This window comes from Stigmatopora nigra, chromosome 18 (genome assembly GCF_051989575.1).
Source record: "Stigmatopora nigra isolate UIUO_SnigA chromosome 18, RoL_Snig_1.1, whole genome shotgun sequence".
Classification (NCBI taxonomy): Eukaryota; Metazoa; Chordata; class Actinopteri; order Syngnathiformes; family Syngnathidae; genus Stigmatopora; species Stigmatopora nigra.
Window position 1 is genome coordinate 11411545 of NC_135525.1, and position 15926 is coordinate 11427470.

At 42.6% G+C, this 15926-nt stretch overlaps 3 protein-coding genes and 1 long non-coding RNA gene across 9 annotated transcripts; 3 read left to right on the forward strand and 1 right to left on the reverse strand.

The window, feature by feature from the left end:
* The first annotated feature begins 183 nt into the window (after positions 1 to 183).
* On the forward strand, positions 184 to 3998 carry tefa (TEF transcription factor, PAR bZIP family member a). Of its 2 annotated transcripts, none has more exons than XM_077739367.1 (4): positions 184 to 422; positions 2215 to 2544; positions 2610 to 2809; positions 3005 to 3998. In XM_077739367.1, exons 1-4 carry the CDS (start codon positions 344 to 346, stop codon positions 3218 to 3220), a joined length of 825 nt encoding a protein of 274 aa, XP_077595493.1. In that variant the 5' UTR covers positions 184 to 343; the 3' UTR covers positions 3221 to 3998. The 2 variants fall into 2 exon arrangements, with proteins under 2 accessions (XP_077595493.1, XP_077595492.1); XM_077739366.1 differs by lacking the exon at positions 184 to 422 and adding an exon at positions 1460 to 1768.
* A 108-nt stretch (positions 3999 to 4106) lies between these two features.
* phf5a (PHD finger protein 5A) lies at positions 4107 to 5259 on the reverse strand. Its single transcript, XM_077739175.1, has 4 exons — positions 5111 to 5259; positions 4787 to 4810; positions 4367 to 4533; positions 4107 to 4307 (listed from the first exon to the last, which is right to left on the reverse strand). The coding sequence occupies exons 1-4, from the start codon at positions 5160 to 5162 to the stop codon at positions 4218 to 4220; spliced, it is 333 nt and encodes a 110-aa protein (XP_077595301.1). The 5' UTR covers positions 5163 to 5259; the 3' UTR covers positions 4107 to 4217.
* A 1198-nt stretch (positions 5260 to 6457) lies between these two features.
* On the forward strand, positions 6458 to 10756 carry aco2 (aconitase 2, mitochondrial). The gene is made up of 16 exons (XM_077739174.1): positions 6458 to 6597; positions 6779 to 7037; positions 7108 to 7200; positions 7272 to 7430; positions 7617 to 7767; positions 7838 to 7942; positions 8006 to 8097; positions 8180 to 8285; positions 8436 to 8593; positions 8678 to 8751; positions 8814 to 8925; positions 8997 to 9275; positions 9341 to 9532; positions 9605 to 9737; positions 9803 to 9924; positions 10047 to 10756. Exons 1-16 carry the CDS (start codon positions 6524 to 6526, stop codon positions 10179 to 10181), a joined length of 2244 nt encoding a protein of 747 aa, XP_077595300.1. The 5' UTR covers positions 6458 to 6523; the 3' UTR covers positions 10182 to 10756.
* Positions 10757 to 11675: 919 nt separating this feature from the next.
* LOC144211910 (uncharacterized) lies at positions 11676 to 13193 on the forward strand. Of its 5 annotated transcripts, XR_013329682.1 has the most exons (5): positions 11676 to 11895; positions 12230 to 12298; positions 12403 to 12455; positions 12562 to 12675; positions 13115 to 13193. It is a non-coding gene; the product is annotated as an uncharacterized LOC144211910 (long non-coding RNA). The 5 variants fall into 5 exon arrangements; XR_013329681.1 differs by having other exon boundaries at positions 12403 to 12675; XR_013329683.1 differs by lacking the exon at positions 12562 to 12675 and having other exon boundaries at positions 13115 to 13187.
* The last annotated feature ends 2733 nt before the right edge of the window (positions 13194 to 15926 follow it).

Sequence of the window (15926 nt, forward strand, 5' to 3'; positions counted from 1 at the left end):
GGAGTCAAATATTCGGTTTATACAACCAGCAAGTTTTGCAACCGGCCCATTTCTGTGATTGGCCTTTTTATTATTTGATTGACATCTCTGTGAACGAATCATCAGCGTTTTTAGTTTGTCACTCAAGAAAACGCAAGCAACTGATTGGCCCTGAAGGCGTCTTGGGTGTGTTTATTGTTAGATAACCTTGTAGTAGTTGGCAAGTGTTATTAGTTTTTTTTTGTTATTTATGAAAGCTGTCAGTGTTGAACTTGTCCCGGTTCATGACGGGTTTTACTTTTTAGTCTGTGACAATTTCTTGTTCTTTCTTTTGTAAAGTAGTGCAAAAAATTCAGGCGGAAACATGACTACTGCAGATATCCCCGAGATATTTAAGGCTTTCTTGGAGACACCATTTGCCTTCCCAAACTTTGAACCGAATGGTAAGTGAAAATATACACATGTACACCCAATTAGCAACGAATATTTAATTAATATTGTCAACAAAAATGAGCAAAAGTGGCTGAAGTGTTCAGAACATTGTGTACCCGTTGCATAACTCTACGCATAGCTTCATGTTGAGGTGAAGTACACTAATTAGCATTCATGTGTATACATGTTTGTTTTAGGAGTTGGCGATAAACCCTCAAAATGTTATTTCGGTTTTTCCTGGGCATTTTCGATGACTGTTTCATGTGGAAATAATAGTAAAGTATACAAACTCCATTGCCATTTTTTAGAAAACACTTTAATTTCCGACAATATTAGCAACTCTTCCGTGTGCCCTCTGATTGGCTGAAAAAAATTCAGGGTGTGTTCCCCGCCTATTGCCCGTTGTTGGGTGGGATTGGCTGAAGGACCCCTTGCGACCAGTGTGAGGATAAGTGGCTTGCTGCCAATAGAGTGACTTAGCAAAATAGGGAAGATGGGAAAAAAGATCCCCACAATTCCCATTTGGGCTATAAAGTAACTCGTCCCTGAAAGGGTTAATCAAATTTTTAGCATCATCAAGCCCAGCCAACGACTTTATTAATATTATTTTTAAAAATATTTAATTCTGGCTTATTCTCAGTTAAACCTGCATTCTGGTGTAATATTGCAGTATCGAAATGTTGCTCTAGCGCCCCCTAACATGCATTTAGCATGACACCATTACATGTTGACATGTAACAAAAAGTGCTGCACATGTCTTCGCATGTGACCTCTGTCATGTCGCAGCACACGAAATTCCTCAAATATAGGATATTTCAACAAGTATTTAATATGAATCCATGTTTTTAAGTTTGTAGACTGCAAAGTCATCGTGACGAATTGAAATAAAACCAAAAAAAGCGAGGAAATGACTTGTTTTCTTCGTGACACTTTCTGTAAACGAGAACACGGTCAACCAATGACAAGCTTCTTCTTGATACGATTTCCCCGATTGGCTCCTTGTGGGAGTACGCGCAATATTGACCAATCGGGGGACGTAGGGGTGTGGTTTATGGTCCTTACCAGAACGAGATGTTCAAATAAAGCTTCGCTGTGGGCGAATTGTGTATTGTTTGTATCTTTGCGGACTTTTTAGGCGACAAAGTGTTGGTTTAGCGGCGTTTGGCTGAAGTTTCTCAAGCGAGAGTGTCTTTTTGTTTTCGACTTGCGAAAAGTGGAAGAAGAACCAGGGCAAAAATGTCGGGCGAAGCGATTGTCGTGACGCTGGAAACAGGCACCGGGGCCCCGATCTCATTACCGGTTGTTTTCAAGAAAATTATGGAAATGCCTCCTCCCAATATACTGGACGGCGATGACGGTAAAACGCAGTTTCTATTTATTAAACCTATTTAAAATGAAAATAAATGTGCATAAAAACAGAAATTAAAAAAAGACTGAAATATATCAATTAGCATTTAATTGACATATTTATAGATTTAGTGTAGTTTTTATTTCGAAGGGGAAAACACGCTTGTAAATACGTCTATAAATGATAAGTTATTGTTTATTTCTATTTGTTGTGTTCATTAAAAGTGTGACTTCGCTAATGGTCGGATTCATGCAACCAAAACATAAAATCAATAAAAACAATGACGTCACATTCATGACCTAATTATGAGCTCGTCATGACGTTTTTTTCCACCTTCAGTCATTTTTTTAAATGACAAAACTCATGACCTAATTTTAAGGATGTTTTTTTCCATTCAGAAATCCCTTTTAAGCCACTTATTTTACCTTAAATTAAAAGTTTGGTTTGTTTTTCAGACACCGACAAGGAGAAACTGGGCTTGGACAACAATGGCGACGGCGGGGGCAGCGGGACGGGCCCGTCGGCCGCCCTCACCCCCGCTATCTGGGACAAAACCATTCCCTACGATGGGGAGAACTTCCACTTGGAGTACATGGACCTGGAAGAGTTCCTCATGGAGAACGGCATCGCCGCCTCGCCCGGAGAACCCCCGGCGGCCGCCATCCAGACGGACAAAGAGGAGCTCAAAACCTCCGACGTGTCCCTGCTGGCCGTCCACGAGCTGGACAAGTGCGCAGAAGAGGTGGTGATCACCACCAATGGCGAGGGCGACGTCACGGTAGCGGGTGAGTTCAAAATATTTATTTTTTGGGGGTTTCTGGAGCTAACTGTTTCTCGTCCTTCTCTACAGAAGAGGCGGAGCCTGCGGTGGACCCGGATAGCATCCAGGTGGAGGTCCACTATGAGCCCGATCCCACAGACTTGGTTTTGTCCAGCGTACCGGGGGGCGAACTCTTTGACCCCCGCAAGCATAAGTTTAGCGATGAAGATCTCAAACCGCAGCCTATGATTAAGAAGGCCAAGAAAGTTTACGTTCCAGAAGACCAGAAGGTACGTATACACGATGCATTGGCCATGATGCATCTTTTTAACTTAATATTTTTTTGTATCTTATGATGTTTATTTAAAGCTTTAGTCATCCAAAAAAGTGCAATCTTACATTAAAAAAATCCTTATTTACAGTTTTACCTCGATTTTTTTCTGCTCGCCCAAAAAAAATGAGGATTTCTCAATTTTTACTTTCAGAACGAGAAATACTGGCAGAGGCGAAATAAGAACAACGTAGCGGCCAAGCGCTCCCGCGACGCTCGCCGTCTGAAGGAGAACCAGATCACGGTGCGAGCGGCCTTCCTGGAGCGCGAAAACTCTGCGCTGAGGATGGAAGTGGCCGACCTGCGCAAGGAGTGCGGCCAATACAAAAACATCGTTGGGAACTACCGGGCCAAGTTCGGAAAACTCTAAAAAGAGACTGCAAACGCTGACGCCAATCCATCGGCGACCCCACTTTGTACTCCATCGTTTTCGGCCGTGCTGGCGGGGGCGAATAGTGAGTGCTCGGACGTTTGGTCGCCGGACATTTGGTGACCGAGAGTTTACTGTTGAAACCAGCTCTCCAAATTATATTCATAAGTGAGTTTAATATGTAAATATCTACTGTTTTCAACAGTACTTAGATAGTAAACGGTACTGAGATATTAAGCTTCTCTCTTAGATATTAAACTCTCTCATGAATATAATTTTTAGAGTTGGTTTCAACAGTAAACTCTGTCACCATTTGACAAGCGACCAATCGTCCAGTCACGGAATAGTCTGGCGCCGATAGGCCATTAAAATGACCTTCCAGGGAATTGGGCAATACGTACTCCTACACATTTCCTTTCTGACCTACCCAAGATGGCTGCCAGCGCCATCACAAAATATAGCGTTTGTCGCCCGTCCCCGAGAGGACGCTTGAGACGTCCAATCGTCCTCCGCTGGGAATATCATATCCATAATTATTTACATTTATAAAAAGGTTCTTACTTTATATCAGCATCATTATTTTTTGGGGTTCCTGTATACATTTAAATACTTTCTTTTACAATACTCATTTCTTATCTTGTTGCCTTTCTGGAATAAGTACAAACTAGAATAGTTTTTTTTTTAACTGTTTCATCTTTGGAAAAAAAATGCATGGACTTTTTACAGTGTTGACTGTCATGTATATATATGGTGTATAGATAAAATTTGTTGAAAAAGTCTTTGGCTTAATTCTTCATTATTTGATGACCACAAAAAAACTCCCAACCAATCTTGAAAATAAATCAAAGAGTAATAAAATATAGCAGACAAAAACATTCACTTCCAATGGGAATATAAAAGATGTTTTATTCAAATCATTACACAAATCAAGGTCATAAACAAAGAGTCGTCAGATACTTGAAAGAAATGAAAACCGTTGGTCCACGGTTGTCTTTCTTCACCTCTTTTTAAAGCCGTACTTCTTCCTCTCGTAGAACAAATCTGTCTTGGAGCTTCCCAGATTGACAATTTTCGGACAGCCATCACGCTGTAAAAAGTGACAAAGTGAGCCAGGGTTTCTATGCAATGTGGGAAGGGACAACTTACATCTTTTTCCTGGATGGTACACTCTTTGCAGTAGTAGGCGTCGGACACTCCGGGACCCCCGCAGATGACACATCGTCCCTGGTAGGAACCGTAGTTGCACTCGTCGCAAATACGGACCAGCGTGCACGGCCTCACGTACGAATCGCAGATGACGCACTTGCCGTCGCCTTGATGGGGAGGAAAAAAAAAAGTCATACTTTGGTAAGTCATGTTATGAGGTAATACATTTAACTCAATACTAAATACTTAGAAACCATAGAAAGGAATTGAAAACCTTTATTTTTAGCCTTAAAATTATACATTGTACTTGTTATTGTAATAGCAACCTCAATGTCAACTCGTTCATAAGTAATAATATAATTAATGTTAACATTTGGACAACTTGACTCGTTTTGTTTACATGCAGGGTCGAATACTCACATTTCTCGCAAAGTCTCCCGATAGCTGCAAAATTTAAAAAAAAAAAGAAGTCAGCCAAATCATGTATTACATTTCACTTCATTTAAAGACATTCAGTCCATATATAAATGCAAAATATGTATCAAGAATGAGCGCATAATGATTATTCAGTGATTATTTTTTAGACATGGATTTCAATATGGCTATGCTAACTCCGAAGCTAGGTTTCAATGGAGGAAATGCTTCCCTGCTAACACATTTGATAGCATTAATTGACTCATATTTTGCAAATTATGAAAAAAACAGTACGTTACTTTATGCAGCATTTGAAATGATAAAACATACCAACGCCAGCTTGTTTTCTACAAAAGATTAAATCTGGATGATGCTTTGCCATTGTTAGCTAACGTGCTCCCGGCGTACCGGAATAGCTACCAGGTTGTCACCTCTTTACCCGGAAACCATTACGGCCATTTTGCATTACTGCCCCCGGTGTTAGAACTGGGACTTGCATTTACTCGGGTCTCATTTAATGGCTTCTTTATTGATTTTGTTTTGTTTTATTAATGTTATAACGTATTTTTTCTATCTCAAATATGACCTGTACAATTTGTATAGTAAGGAACAATGTAATAATTTTAGCCAAAGAAATCCAACAGTACAAATGTTCATACAGGGTATACTTCTTGTTCCATATAGATCCTACGACATTTTTAATACATTTCAGCAATATAAATAATTATTTTTCAATTATCAAGTATTACACCTACATTTGAATAAATCCATGTATAATGGACGGTACACATAAAAGTGATCATAAAAACTAAAAGTGTATCTAGATTGTTCTTAAAGGACCTTGATATTTCCCCGTTTAAATACTCTGACGTCACTAAAAAGCGCCACATCTTTGTCAGTGAACAAAATGGCAACTTACTGTCTCACCGTCGCGCGACTTCAGGTATGAAAAATATCCTTTGTTTTCTTTTTGTCACGCGTTACATACCGATTGTAATTTGGAGAGTTTGTATTTATGACCATTGTTGTTAAAAGAGAGAGAAGAAAACGTTTCGTTTAGGCGTGAGACGTGCGAGAAATAGCCAATGGGTTGCTAACTAGCCGGGTCACTGCGTCCCTACGTGAGCTTTCAGAGGACACCGACTTGCATTGCGACGACATTTAGAAATACTCACCAAACATGCATTATTAATGAATTATTATAGCAAATTGTTAAATCTAGCAACAAAGAAATTGAATGTGATGTTGTACGCAGAGTTTGATATGACAAGGTTGACCAAGGTTAGACGACGAGGAGAGCAGTTTGACTTAAATGACTCCTTCGATTAACCAAAACAAATGCATACATTTTAGTTAAATGTACACGCTATACTATCATTACTGCTGATTTGGTCGCATACGGTCTACTATCAAGAAGCTTATTTGCCCCGCATTTGTGAAAAATGCATGTTGTTATTCCACAATAATACAATGAACTCTATTATGTTACACATTGATTTTTAATTTTGCTGCTTGTATAGTCATTTTTGAAATTCAAAAGGACATTTAGGCCAACCTTAAAAAGTAGATCCTCTTTACTGGTCACTGTATTATTTTTTTCCCCTTTAACAACAAGATCCATTGTTTAACCCCACAAAACTATATTTACCGACCATGTTTTTGCTTTGTCCCCAGCTGGCCCTCGGCCACGGCGCACGGCGTCTCCATGTGGCGGCAGCCTACAGAGCCAAGGCGCAAGTGTCCATGAGCCGGTTTGAGCCCACCTCCTTCGTCAGCTACGAGAAGCTTCAATCCAACGTGGACATTGTGCAAAAGAGGTTGGAGTCTTTTTTTTTTAGAGGTCAAATCAATACAAATGAATGACTTCATCAATGAGACCAATGAGTAATGTGTTAGTTTGAATCCCCTGGTGGAAATGAATGGGATTTTTTTGTGTGGGTGGAGCAAGTTTTGTCAACAAATGAAATGCTGCACTTTTTCCTGTTTTTGTCTCCGCAGGCTCAATCGACCTCTGACCTTGGCGGAAAAGATCGTGTACGGCCACCTGGATGCCCCCCATGAGCAGGAGATCGACCGGGGGCGTACTTATCTCCGCCTACGGCCCGACCGCGTGGCTATGCAAGACGCCACGGCTCAGATGGCCATGCTGCAGTTCATCAGCAGCGGTCTACCGCAGGTGGCCGTTCCCTCCACCATCCACTGCGACCACTTGATCGAAGCCCAGATCGGCGGTAGTGAGGACTTAGCCAGGGCTAAGGTGGGTTCTTCCCGGGTCACATGGCGGCGCCCCCCAGAATGACGCCTCACGGTTACTCGTCTCAAACTAGGAAGTGAACCAAGAGGTCTACAACTTCCTGGCCAGCGCCGGCGCTAAATACGGAGTGGGCTTCTGGAAACCGGGTTCCGGCATCATCCACCAGGTAAAGAATGGAGAAGCTGACTCCCCCTTCAAAATGGCGGTCTCAACACCCATATTTTTTGGTCCCTTCAGATCATCTTGGAGAACTACGCCTACCCTGGCGTGATGCTCATCGGCACAGATTCGCACACGCCCAATGGGGGCGGACTGGGCGCCATCTGTATCGGCGTTGGAGGCGCAGATGCCGTGGACGTCATGGCGGGGATCCCATGGGAGCTCAAATGTCCCAAGGTCGGCATCTTTTTTTTCGTCTATTAGTTTCTGGCAGCCGTTTCTGACCACCTTAAAAATTTTCAACTCTCTATCTTGCACGGTTTGGACAAACGTAGCGAGAGAATCTTAACATACGCACACTTATAAAGATTACAGACAAAAATGAACATTTGGGGTTTTCTTTTTCTGTTGTTTTGTTGAAAGGTGATCGGAGTGAAACTGACGGGGTCCCTCTCAGGGTGGACGTCCCCAAAAGACGTCATCCTGAAGGTGGCCGGCATTCTGACGGTGAAAGGCGGCACCGGCGCTATCGTGGAGTACCACGGACCCGGCGTCGACTCCATTTCTTGCACTGGTACGTCTTCAACTGACAAAAAAAAACATTTTTGTCTCATTTTAATACTAAATGACATCCATGTTAATAGGAATGGCCACCATTTGCAACATGGGTGCGGAAATCGGCGCCACCACATCGGTCTTCCCCTACAACCACCGCATGAAGACCTATCTGGAGAAGACCGGGCGCGGACGTACGTCTCTCTGGCTTTTGAACTCGAGAAAAGCAGTCCCATGACTTTTTTTCCCCCTTTCAGAGATCGCCGCCCTGGCCGACCAGCACTCGCGCCTGCTGGTGCCAGATGAGGGTTGCGAGTACGACCAGCTGGTGGAGATCAACCTGGACGAGGTGGGCATACCACTCCTTTCCAAAGTCTACCGGGCACGGCCCGCCCCGTTAACGTGCCCCCTCCCGTGTGTGTTTTGGACAGCTGAAGCCCCACATCAACGGTCCGTTCACCCCCGACCTGGCTCACCCGGTGTCCGCCGTGGGTGCCGCAGCTGAGAAGAATGGCTGGCCGCTGGAGGTTAAAGTGGGTGAGTCCCCGGGCCGCATTTGATTGGCAACCAAACGTCCGGGCGACAAATGTCTGGACGACCAAATGTCTGGGCGACCAAATGGCTGGGCGACCAAATGTCCGGTCATGGTGGCCGCTCTAATTCATTGACTCTCTTCCGTCCCGCCAGGTCTGATCGGGAGCTGCACCAACTCCAGCTACGAGGACATGGGACGAGCGGCCTCGGTGGCCAAGCAGGCCTTGGACAAAGGCCTGAAGTGCAAAGCTCAGTTCACCGTCACCCCCGGCTCGGAGCAGATCCGCGCCACCATCGAACGAGACGGCTATGTAAGAGAGTTGGATCCATGTTGACGCTTAAGCTCTTCGCTCGGGTGGAGATTGAAAGATGGCCTGGTTTTTCATGTCCTGTAGTCCAAGATCCTCGGGGACGTCGGGGGCGTGGTCCTGGCCAACGCGTGTGGACCTTGCATTGGACAGTGGGACAGGTGACCCAAAAAAGAAAATGGCTCCCATCTTGTGGCTTTTGATGACGCTCTCTCTCTTTCAGACGAGACGTGAAGAAAGGCGAGAAGAACACCATCGTCACCTCCTTCAACCGCAACTTCACGGCCAGGAATGACGCCAACCCCGCCACGCACGCCTTTGTCACCTCCCCCGAGGTCAGTGCACCGTCCAATGTGCCTTCCACTGCCAAAATCTAGCCAACGCCATTTTTCTTTCCCCCCACAAGATCGTGACGGCCATGGCCATCGCCGGCAGGCTGGACTTTGACCCGGAGACGGACTACCTGACGGGCTCTGACGGCCAGAAGTTCAAGCTGGAGCCGCCCAACGGGGACGAACTCCCGGCTCGGGACTTTGACCCGGGTCAGGACACCTACCAACACCCGCCCCCCGACGGGAGGAGCCTAAGGGTGGATGTCAGCCCTCAGAGCAACAGACTTCAGTTGCTGGAGCCTTTTGACGAATGGAGTGGCAAAGACCTGGAAGACCTGAGGGTCCTAATCAAGGTGGGATTACGGGGTCCCTGGGGGTGACCCCGGCGACCTTTCACCAACACTCTCCTCCATTCCAGGTGAAGGGCAAGTGCACCACGGACCACATCAGCGCCGCCGGCCCCTGGCTGAAATTCCGAGGCCACTTGGACAACATCTCCAACAACATGCTGATCGGCGCCGTCAACAGCGAGAACGACGCCGTCAACTCGGTCAAGAACTACTTGACGGGGGAGTACGGCGGCGTCCCCGACGTGGCGCGTCTCTACAAGGTAGGGCGGGTAAATAAACTAGGTGGCTGGGATGGACGGTTTGATGCATGAATCCACGTGGCGTGCGTGCAGGCCAACAAGGTGTCGTGGGTGGTGGTTGGCGACGACAACTACGGCGAAGGCTCCAGCAGGGAGCACGCCGCCCTGGAGCCTCGCCATCTGGGCGGAAGGGCCATCATCGTCAAGAGCTTTGCTCGGATCCACGGTAAGTCCACGTCAAAGGCATCATACGCATTGGCGCTCTTGACCTTTTGACCCCTGCTTTAATAGAAACCAACCTGAAGAAACAAGGCCTGCTGCCCCTGACCTTCAGCAATCCCTCCGACTACGACAAAATCTGCCCCGACGACCACGTCTCCATCAAAGGACTTGAAAGCTTTGCTCCCGGAAAGGTCAGAGGCGGAGTCATAAGAAATAACCAATGAAAAACTTTGAATGGAAAGCCATACTAAACATGGTCATTTTTTTTTTAAGAAAGACTGCCTTACTATATATCTCTCCTCCTTGTTATCAGCCCCTGAACGCCGTGTTGAAGCACGCCGACGGTTCCCAAGACATCCTGGAACTCAACCACACCTTCAACGAAACGCAGATCGAATGGTTTAAGGCGGGATCGGCGCTCAACAGGATGAAGGCCCTCCAACACTGAGATGCCCATTTGGGGTCATCCGCCAGACTCCGGTCTGCTCCAAAGACATGGCGCCCCCGCCCAGGGGCCTGGCATCCAATCCGAGCAGCCATTTTGTTTCCTTCCACTCCATCCGATCCGCCAAAGGGCTGTCTAGGTCACAACAGCGTTTAATGGACCTTCACCACGTTGCTCCACGTTGCTCCACGTTACTGCACAAGCGATTTTGTGGGAAAGAACCTCTGTCAAATGATCATTTGTTTTTTTAGGATGACGCTCCAATTGGGAATCTAACACAGAAGAGAATAAATTGCAAGTGAGATGGCTTGCCTTGATTGATCAAGTTTCACTGCCAAATCGTAATCAAAAGGTCCGTTTTTTTTCTTCTATATTTATGACGTTTAAATCCAAATAGGGAAAAGTAAGTGACTGAGGAAGATGAAGATGGAGTTATTGTGTTACCCCATTCACTTGAATCTGAATGTAAAAAATTCAAAAACAAACTGTCCAATGTGAAGAAAACTTGTACGTACATATTATTATCTTTTGATCCATAGCGGATAAAAATACAATAAATACTGGCAGATTTCATCTCATCTTTGTGGATTTACTTTTAGACTAAAAAAGCCTTACTATACTATGTCGTTTTTTTTAAATGGCAAAATGATTTGTCATCAACAAAGATTCGAACTCTGCCATCCCATACGGCAGTCCGATGAGTTAACCACTACGCTATGCAGAGACCTCACTCTGCTGAGTGATTGTTGGAAAATCTTGACTACAAACAGTTGTTTCTATTCCAGAGGGAAAAAAGTTCTACCTGGGATTCAAACCATAGCCTCCCACATGACAGCCAGGTGAGTTAACCACTACACCATCAAATGGACACACTTTACTTGGTGATTATTGGAAAGTATTGACTACACAGACATAGAAATAACTAAAGAAAAATGTGTCCTAACTGGGATTTGAACCCCAGCCTCCCACATCACAGTCAGGTGAGTTAACCACTACACTAACAAGTGGACATACTTCACTCTTGTCATTATTGAAAAGTCTTGACTACACACCGTTGCTTCTATTTAAGGGGAAAAATCTACCTGGGATTTGAACCCAAGCCTCCCACATCGCAGTCAGGTGAGTTAACCACTACACCATGAAATGGACACACCTCAGTTTTGTCATTATTGGAAAGTATTGGCTACACATACATAGAAATAATTAAGGGAAAATGTTTGCTATTTGGGATTTGAACCCCAGCCTCCTGCATGTAAGTCAGGTGAGTTAACCACTACACCATGTGAGGACCTTTTAAGAGCACCTCTGTTGTATTATATTTCTCCCATTTCATTATACACAGCTTTGTATGATGTAAATAAAGGCTTTTGATTCGATATAAAGACGTAGCATCCCATAAGACTAGGCTTTCATTTGAAACTATTATATTGAGGGAAAAAAAAGAGAAAAAAAACTCGAGGGCGTTTCTGAAGTGACGTCACATTGGTGCGCCGGAAGTGAAACAGACCACGGAAGAAAACCGCATTTCGTTGAGCTGTTTGCATTGTTTTGTTTGTAAACGTCTTTTCTGCTTTTTAATTTCATGATCTAAACTGCCTAATTTGGGTCAGCTCCAACCAAAACACGTTTGTCAAAGGACATGAACAGAAGTTCACCAAGAAGTTGTTGTTTTTGACGTTGGCTGATTTTTGTGTGCTCGACGCATTGCGGCGAAAAGGTAAGAAATGCTCCCGTTTTCTACTTTGCTAGCTTCTCTAAAGATATACTAGTTCCTCTTGTAGTTATAATATCTCCAAATCGAATTGAGTTCAGTGTCTTTGAGTCGTTTCAAAGATCGCACAAGTACAGAAAAGAAGACGGCTCAATGATGACTTTTCCTATTGGAAATTCCTTTATAGACTTAATATAAAATGTGGAAAGACACTACAGTAATATTGGTCATATCTGACCACTTCTTTATTTTTGCTAATGATCGTGGATATAGTAAGGCATTTTTCTTTAATTAAAATGAAATAGTATAGTAAGGCTTTTTTTCTTGTGGTCTTTGACAGGATGGAGTCGTCGGTTTGGGAGCAGCTTGCGGATGAAGCAGACCGCTCACCTCTCGTATTGCCTCGGCGGTATGTATGGGATGTCTCTCGCTTTATTGCAGCGATCATTGTGCGTGTTCATAGCCAAATCGGTTGGGACATATTTTCACTTTGTTCTTTCTGTGTATTTGTAGTCAAGAACTTCAAATGACGACCGTGGCAATTGGAGCCTCTTGGTGGCGCAGAGGTTTGTTCACCGGACTCCCATCTGGGAGACCTGGGTTCAAATCCCGCTTGGGACACATTTTCACTTAGTCATTTCTGTGGACTTCTTGACACTGAAATGATTACAGAGAAAAGTGTAGTCCACTTGGTGGCGCAGAGGTTAGTGCACCGGACTCTGGTCGGGGAGACCTGGGTTCGCTTCCCGCTGTCGCCATTTGGCTGATCACCATAACACCATGTAGGTGAGTAAATGGAATAAGAAGAAAAAAAAAAGAAAAACTTTTAAATTTTTATGAAACACTTAGTCATACTTTTCAGCAAAAGGTTATATTCCGAACTGCCTTCGGCAGTTCGGAAGACACTTGATGGACCTGTATGTGCGAAAGGCGTTCTCGGGTCGGCCTTCGGCCGACCCTCGACCGCTTGCTTGGTCAGTGAACCGCCGACACCGGGAAGCGAACTCACGTTCTCTCGGTGCAAAGGCGAGTGTGCAACCCACAACACCAACTCGTGCCCCACTTATACATAGGTGTTGAAACGTTTTATCCAAGGAAATGGGTGTTAAACACTTAGTCATTTTTTGACTAAATGTTTCATTCACCACTGAATACTTATACACTTAAACACTTAGACATTTTAACTTATTCTTTGAATTGAATTATATTGGGAAAATCTTTGCAGGCACTGGGACTTGAACCCAGGACCTCAGATGTGGGAGACTGATGACTTATCCACTGGGCCATCACTCTACAAGAATAGATAGTAGTAGTTGTTGTTTTGTCTCTTTTCACTCCCAGATCATACTTAGTACTTTGAAGTGGGAAAAGTAAACTTACAAAGCAGAGCAAACCGCCGAGTGAAGAGAAGGACATGGAAACATTTTTTTTATTTGACATTTTTATTTTTTGAATGACGGGGAGGGACACAGCTCAAACCCACGGCTGTCACGGGGTGGGGCAAGGAGGCAGCGACCTGTCGTTCCACGGCACCCCGTTCTCCTGCTCCTTCCACGTTGTCCGACAGACCTTTCATGATACAAAGACAATGATTTCTCAACACTGCCCAAAATGACCACATTTTTAATATCTTTACAATTTTACAGACGCGGTTTCTAACCTGGCATGACGAAGACGGTGGCGACGTGCTCCTGCGGCCGCTCAACCAGCTCTTCCCGACTGGACATCAAGGTCACGTGACCAGAGTGATGACTCGTCGTCCGCCTGAATCCGTCCAAAAGCATGACCATGTCAGCCTCCGCTCACTGGGGTGCCGGAGACTCCTGGATGAAGGCGCAATCCGGGGGGTGCCGGTCAGTACCAGTCTGTCAACAAACAAAGACATGAGTTTTTTTTGGGGAACATTTTCTCCATGCTGTGACTTACATTCAACAAATATCTTGTACGTACACGAGCCTTGTTAAGAGCAGCCAGATTCTTTCATTATGTATAAATAAAGTCAAATATATTATTGCTCAAATGCCTCAACATGCATCATTTTTACAAGAAAAAAGACTTACTATACTATGTCGTTTTTGACCCAAAAAAAAAGACTTACTATACTATGTCGTTTTTGACCCAAAAAAAGACTTACTATACTATGTCGTTTTTGACCAAAAAAAAAGCCTTACTATACTATGTCGTTTTTGACCCAAAAAAGACTTACTATACTATGTCGTTTTTGACCCAAAAAAAGGCTTACTATACTATGTCGTTTTTGACCAAACAAAAAGACTTACTATACTATGTCGTTTTTGACCAAAAAAAATACTTCCTATACTATGTCGTTTTTGACCAATAAAAGCCTTACTATACTATGTCGTTTTTGACCAAAAAAATGACTTACTATACTATGTCGTTTTTGACCAAAAAAAGCCTTACTATACTATGTCGTTTTTGACCAAAAAAAAAGACTTACTATACTATGTCGTTTTTGACCCAAAAAAAGACTTACTATACTATGTCGTTTTTGACCAAAAAAAAAAGCCTTACTATACTATGTCGTTTTTGACCCTAAAAAGACTTACTATACTATGTCGTTTTTGACCCAAAAAAAAGACTTACTATACTCTGTCGTTTTTGACCAAAAAAAGACTTACTATACTATGTCGTTTTTGACCAAAAAAATGACTTACTATACTATGTCGTTTTTGACCAAAAAAATGACTTACTATACTATGTCGTTTTTGACCAAAAAAAGCCTTACTATATTATGTCGTTTTTGACCAAAAAATGACTCACTATACTATGTCGTTTTTGACCAAAAAAAAAAGACTTACTATACTATGTTGTTTTTGACCCAAAAAAAGACTTACTATACTATGTCGTTTTTGACCAAAAAAATGACTTACTATACTATGTCGTTTTTGACCAAAAAAAGCCTTACTATACTATGTCGTTTTTGACCCAAAAAAAGACTTACTATACTATGTCGTTTTTGACCAAAAAAAAAAGCCTTACTATACTCTGTCGTTTTTGACCCTAAAAAGACTTACTATACTATGTCGTTTTTGACCCAAAAAAAAGACTTACTATACTCTGTCGTTTTTGACCAAAAAAAGACTTACTATACTATGTCGTTTTTGACCAAAAAAATGACTTACTATACTATGTCGTTTTTGACAAAAAAAAAAGACTTACTATACTATGTCGTTTTTGACCAAAAAAAGCCTTACTATACTATGTCGTTTTTGACCAAAAAAAAGACTTACTATACTATGTCGTTTTTGACCCAAAAAAAGACTTACTATACTATGTCGTTTTTGACCAAAAAAAGCCTTACTATACTATGTCGTTTTTGACAAAAAAAAAAGACTTACTATACTATGTCGTTTTTGACCAAAAAAATGACTTACTATACTATGTCATTTTTGACCAAAAAAAGGACTTACTATACTATGTCGTTTTTGACCAAAAAAAAGACTTACTATACTCTGTCGTTTTTGACCAAAAAAAGACTTACTATACTATGTCGTTTTTGACCCAAAAAAAAGACTTACTATACTATGTCGTTTTTGACCAAAAAAAAAGACTTACTATACTATGTCGTTTTTGACCAAAAAAAAGACTTACTATACTATGTCGTTTTTGACCAAAAAAAAAGACTTACTATACTATGTCGTTTTTGACCCAAAAAAAAGACTTCCTATACTATGTCGTTTTTGACCAAAAAAAGCCTTACTATACTATGTCGTTTTTGACAAAAAAAAAGACTTACTATACTATGTCGTTTTTGACCAAAAAAAAGACTTACTATACGATGTCGTTTTTGACCAAAAAAAAGACTTACTATACTATGTCGTTTTTGACCAAAAAAAAGACTTACTATACTATGTCGTTTTTGACCAAAAAAAAGACTTACTATATATACTATGTCGTTTTTGACCAAAAAAAATGACTTACTATACTATGTCGTTTTTGACCAAAAAATGACTCACTATACTATGTCGTTTTTGACCAAAAAAAAAAGACTTACTATACTATGTTGTTTTTGACCC

Coding starts and splice junctions, on each gene's coding strand:
- tefa (XM_077739366.1), top strand. CDS start 1,648: ATGTCGGGCGAAGCGATTGTCGTGACGCTGGAAACAGGCACCGGGGCC. Junction 1,769..2,214: donor TATACTGGACGGCGATGACG/GTAAAACGCAGT, acceptor TTTGTTTTTCAG/ACACCGACAAGGAGAAACTG. Junction 2,545..2,609: donor GGGCGACGTCACGGTAGCGG/GTGAGTTCAAAA, acceptor CCTTCTCTACAG/AAGAGGCGGAGCCTGCGGTG.
- phf5a (XM_077739175.1), bottom strand. CDS start 5,162: ATGGCAAAGCATCATCCAGATTTAATCTTTTGTAGAAAACAAGCTGGC. Junction 4,811..5,110: donor TAGAAAACAAGCTGGCGTTG/GTATGTTTTATC, acceptor TAAATTTTGCAG/CTATCGGGAGACTTTGCGAG. Junction 4,308..4,366: donor GTACCATCCAGGAAAAAGAT/GTAAGTTGTCCC, acceptor CACTTTTTACAG/CGTGATGGCTGTCCGAAAAT.
- aco2 (XM_077739174.1), top strand. CDS start 6,524: ATGAGCCGGTTTGAGCCCACCTCCTTCGTCAGCTACGAGAAGCTTCAA. Junction 7,943..8,005: donor GGAGAAGACCGGGCGCGGAC/GTACGTCTCTCT, acceptor TCCCCCTTTCAG/AGATCGCCGCCCTGGCCGAC. Junction 8,752..8,813: donor TGCATTGGACAGTGGGACAG/GTGACCCAAAAA, acceptor TCTCTCTTTCAG/ACGAGACGTGAAGAAAGGCG.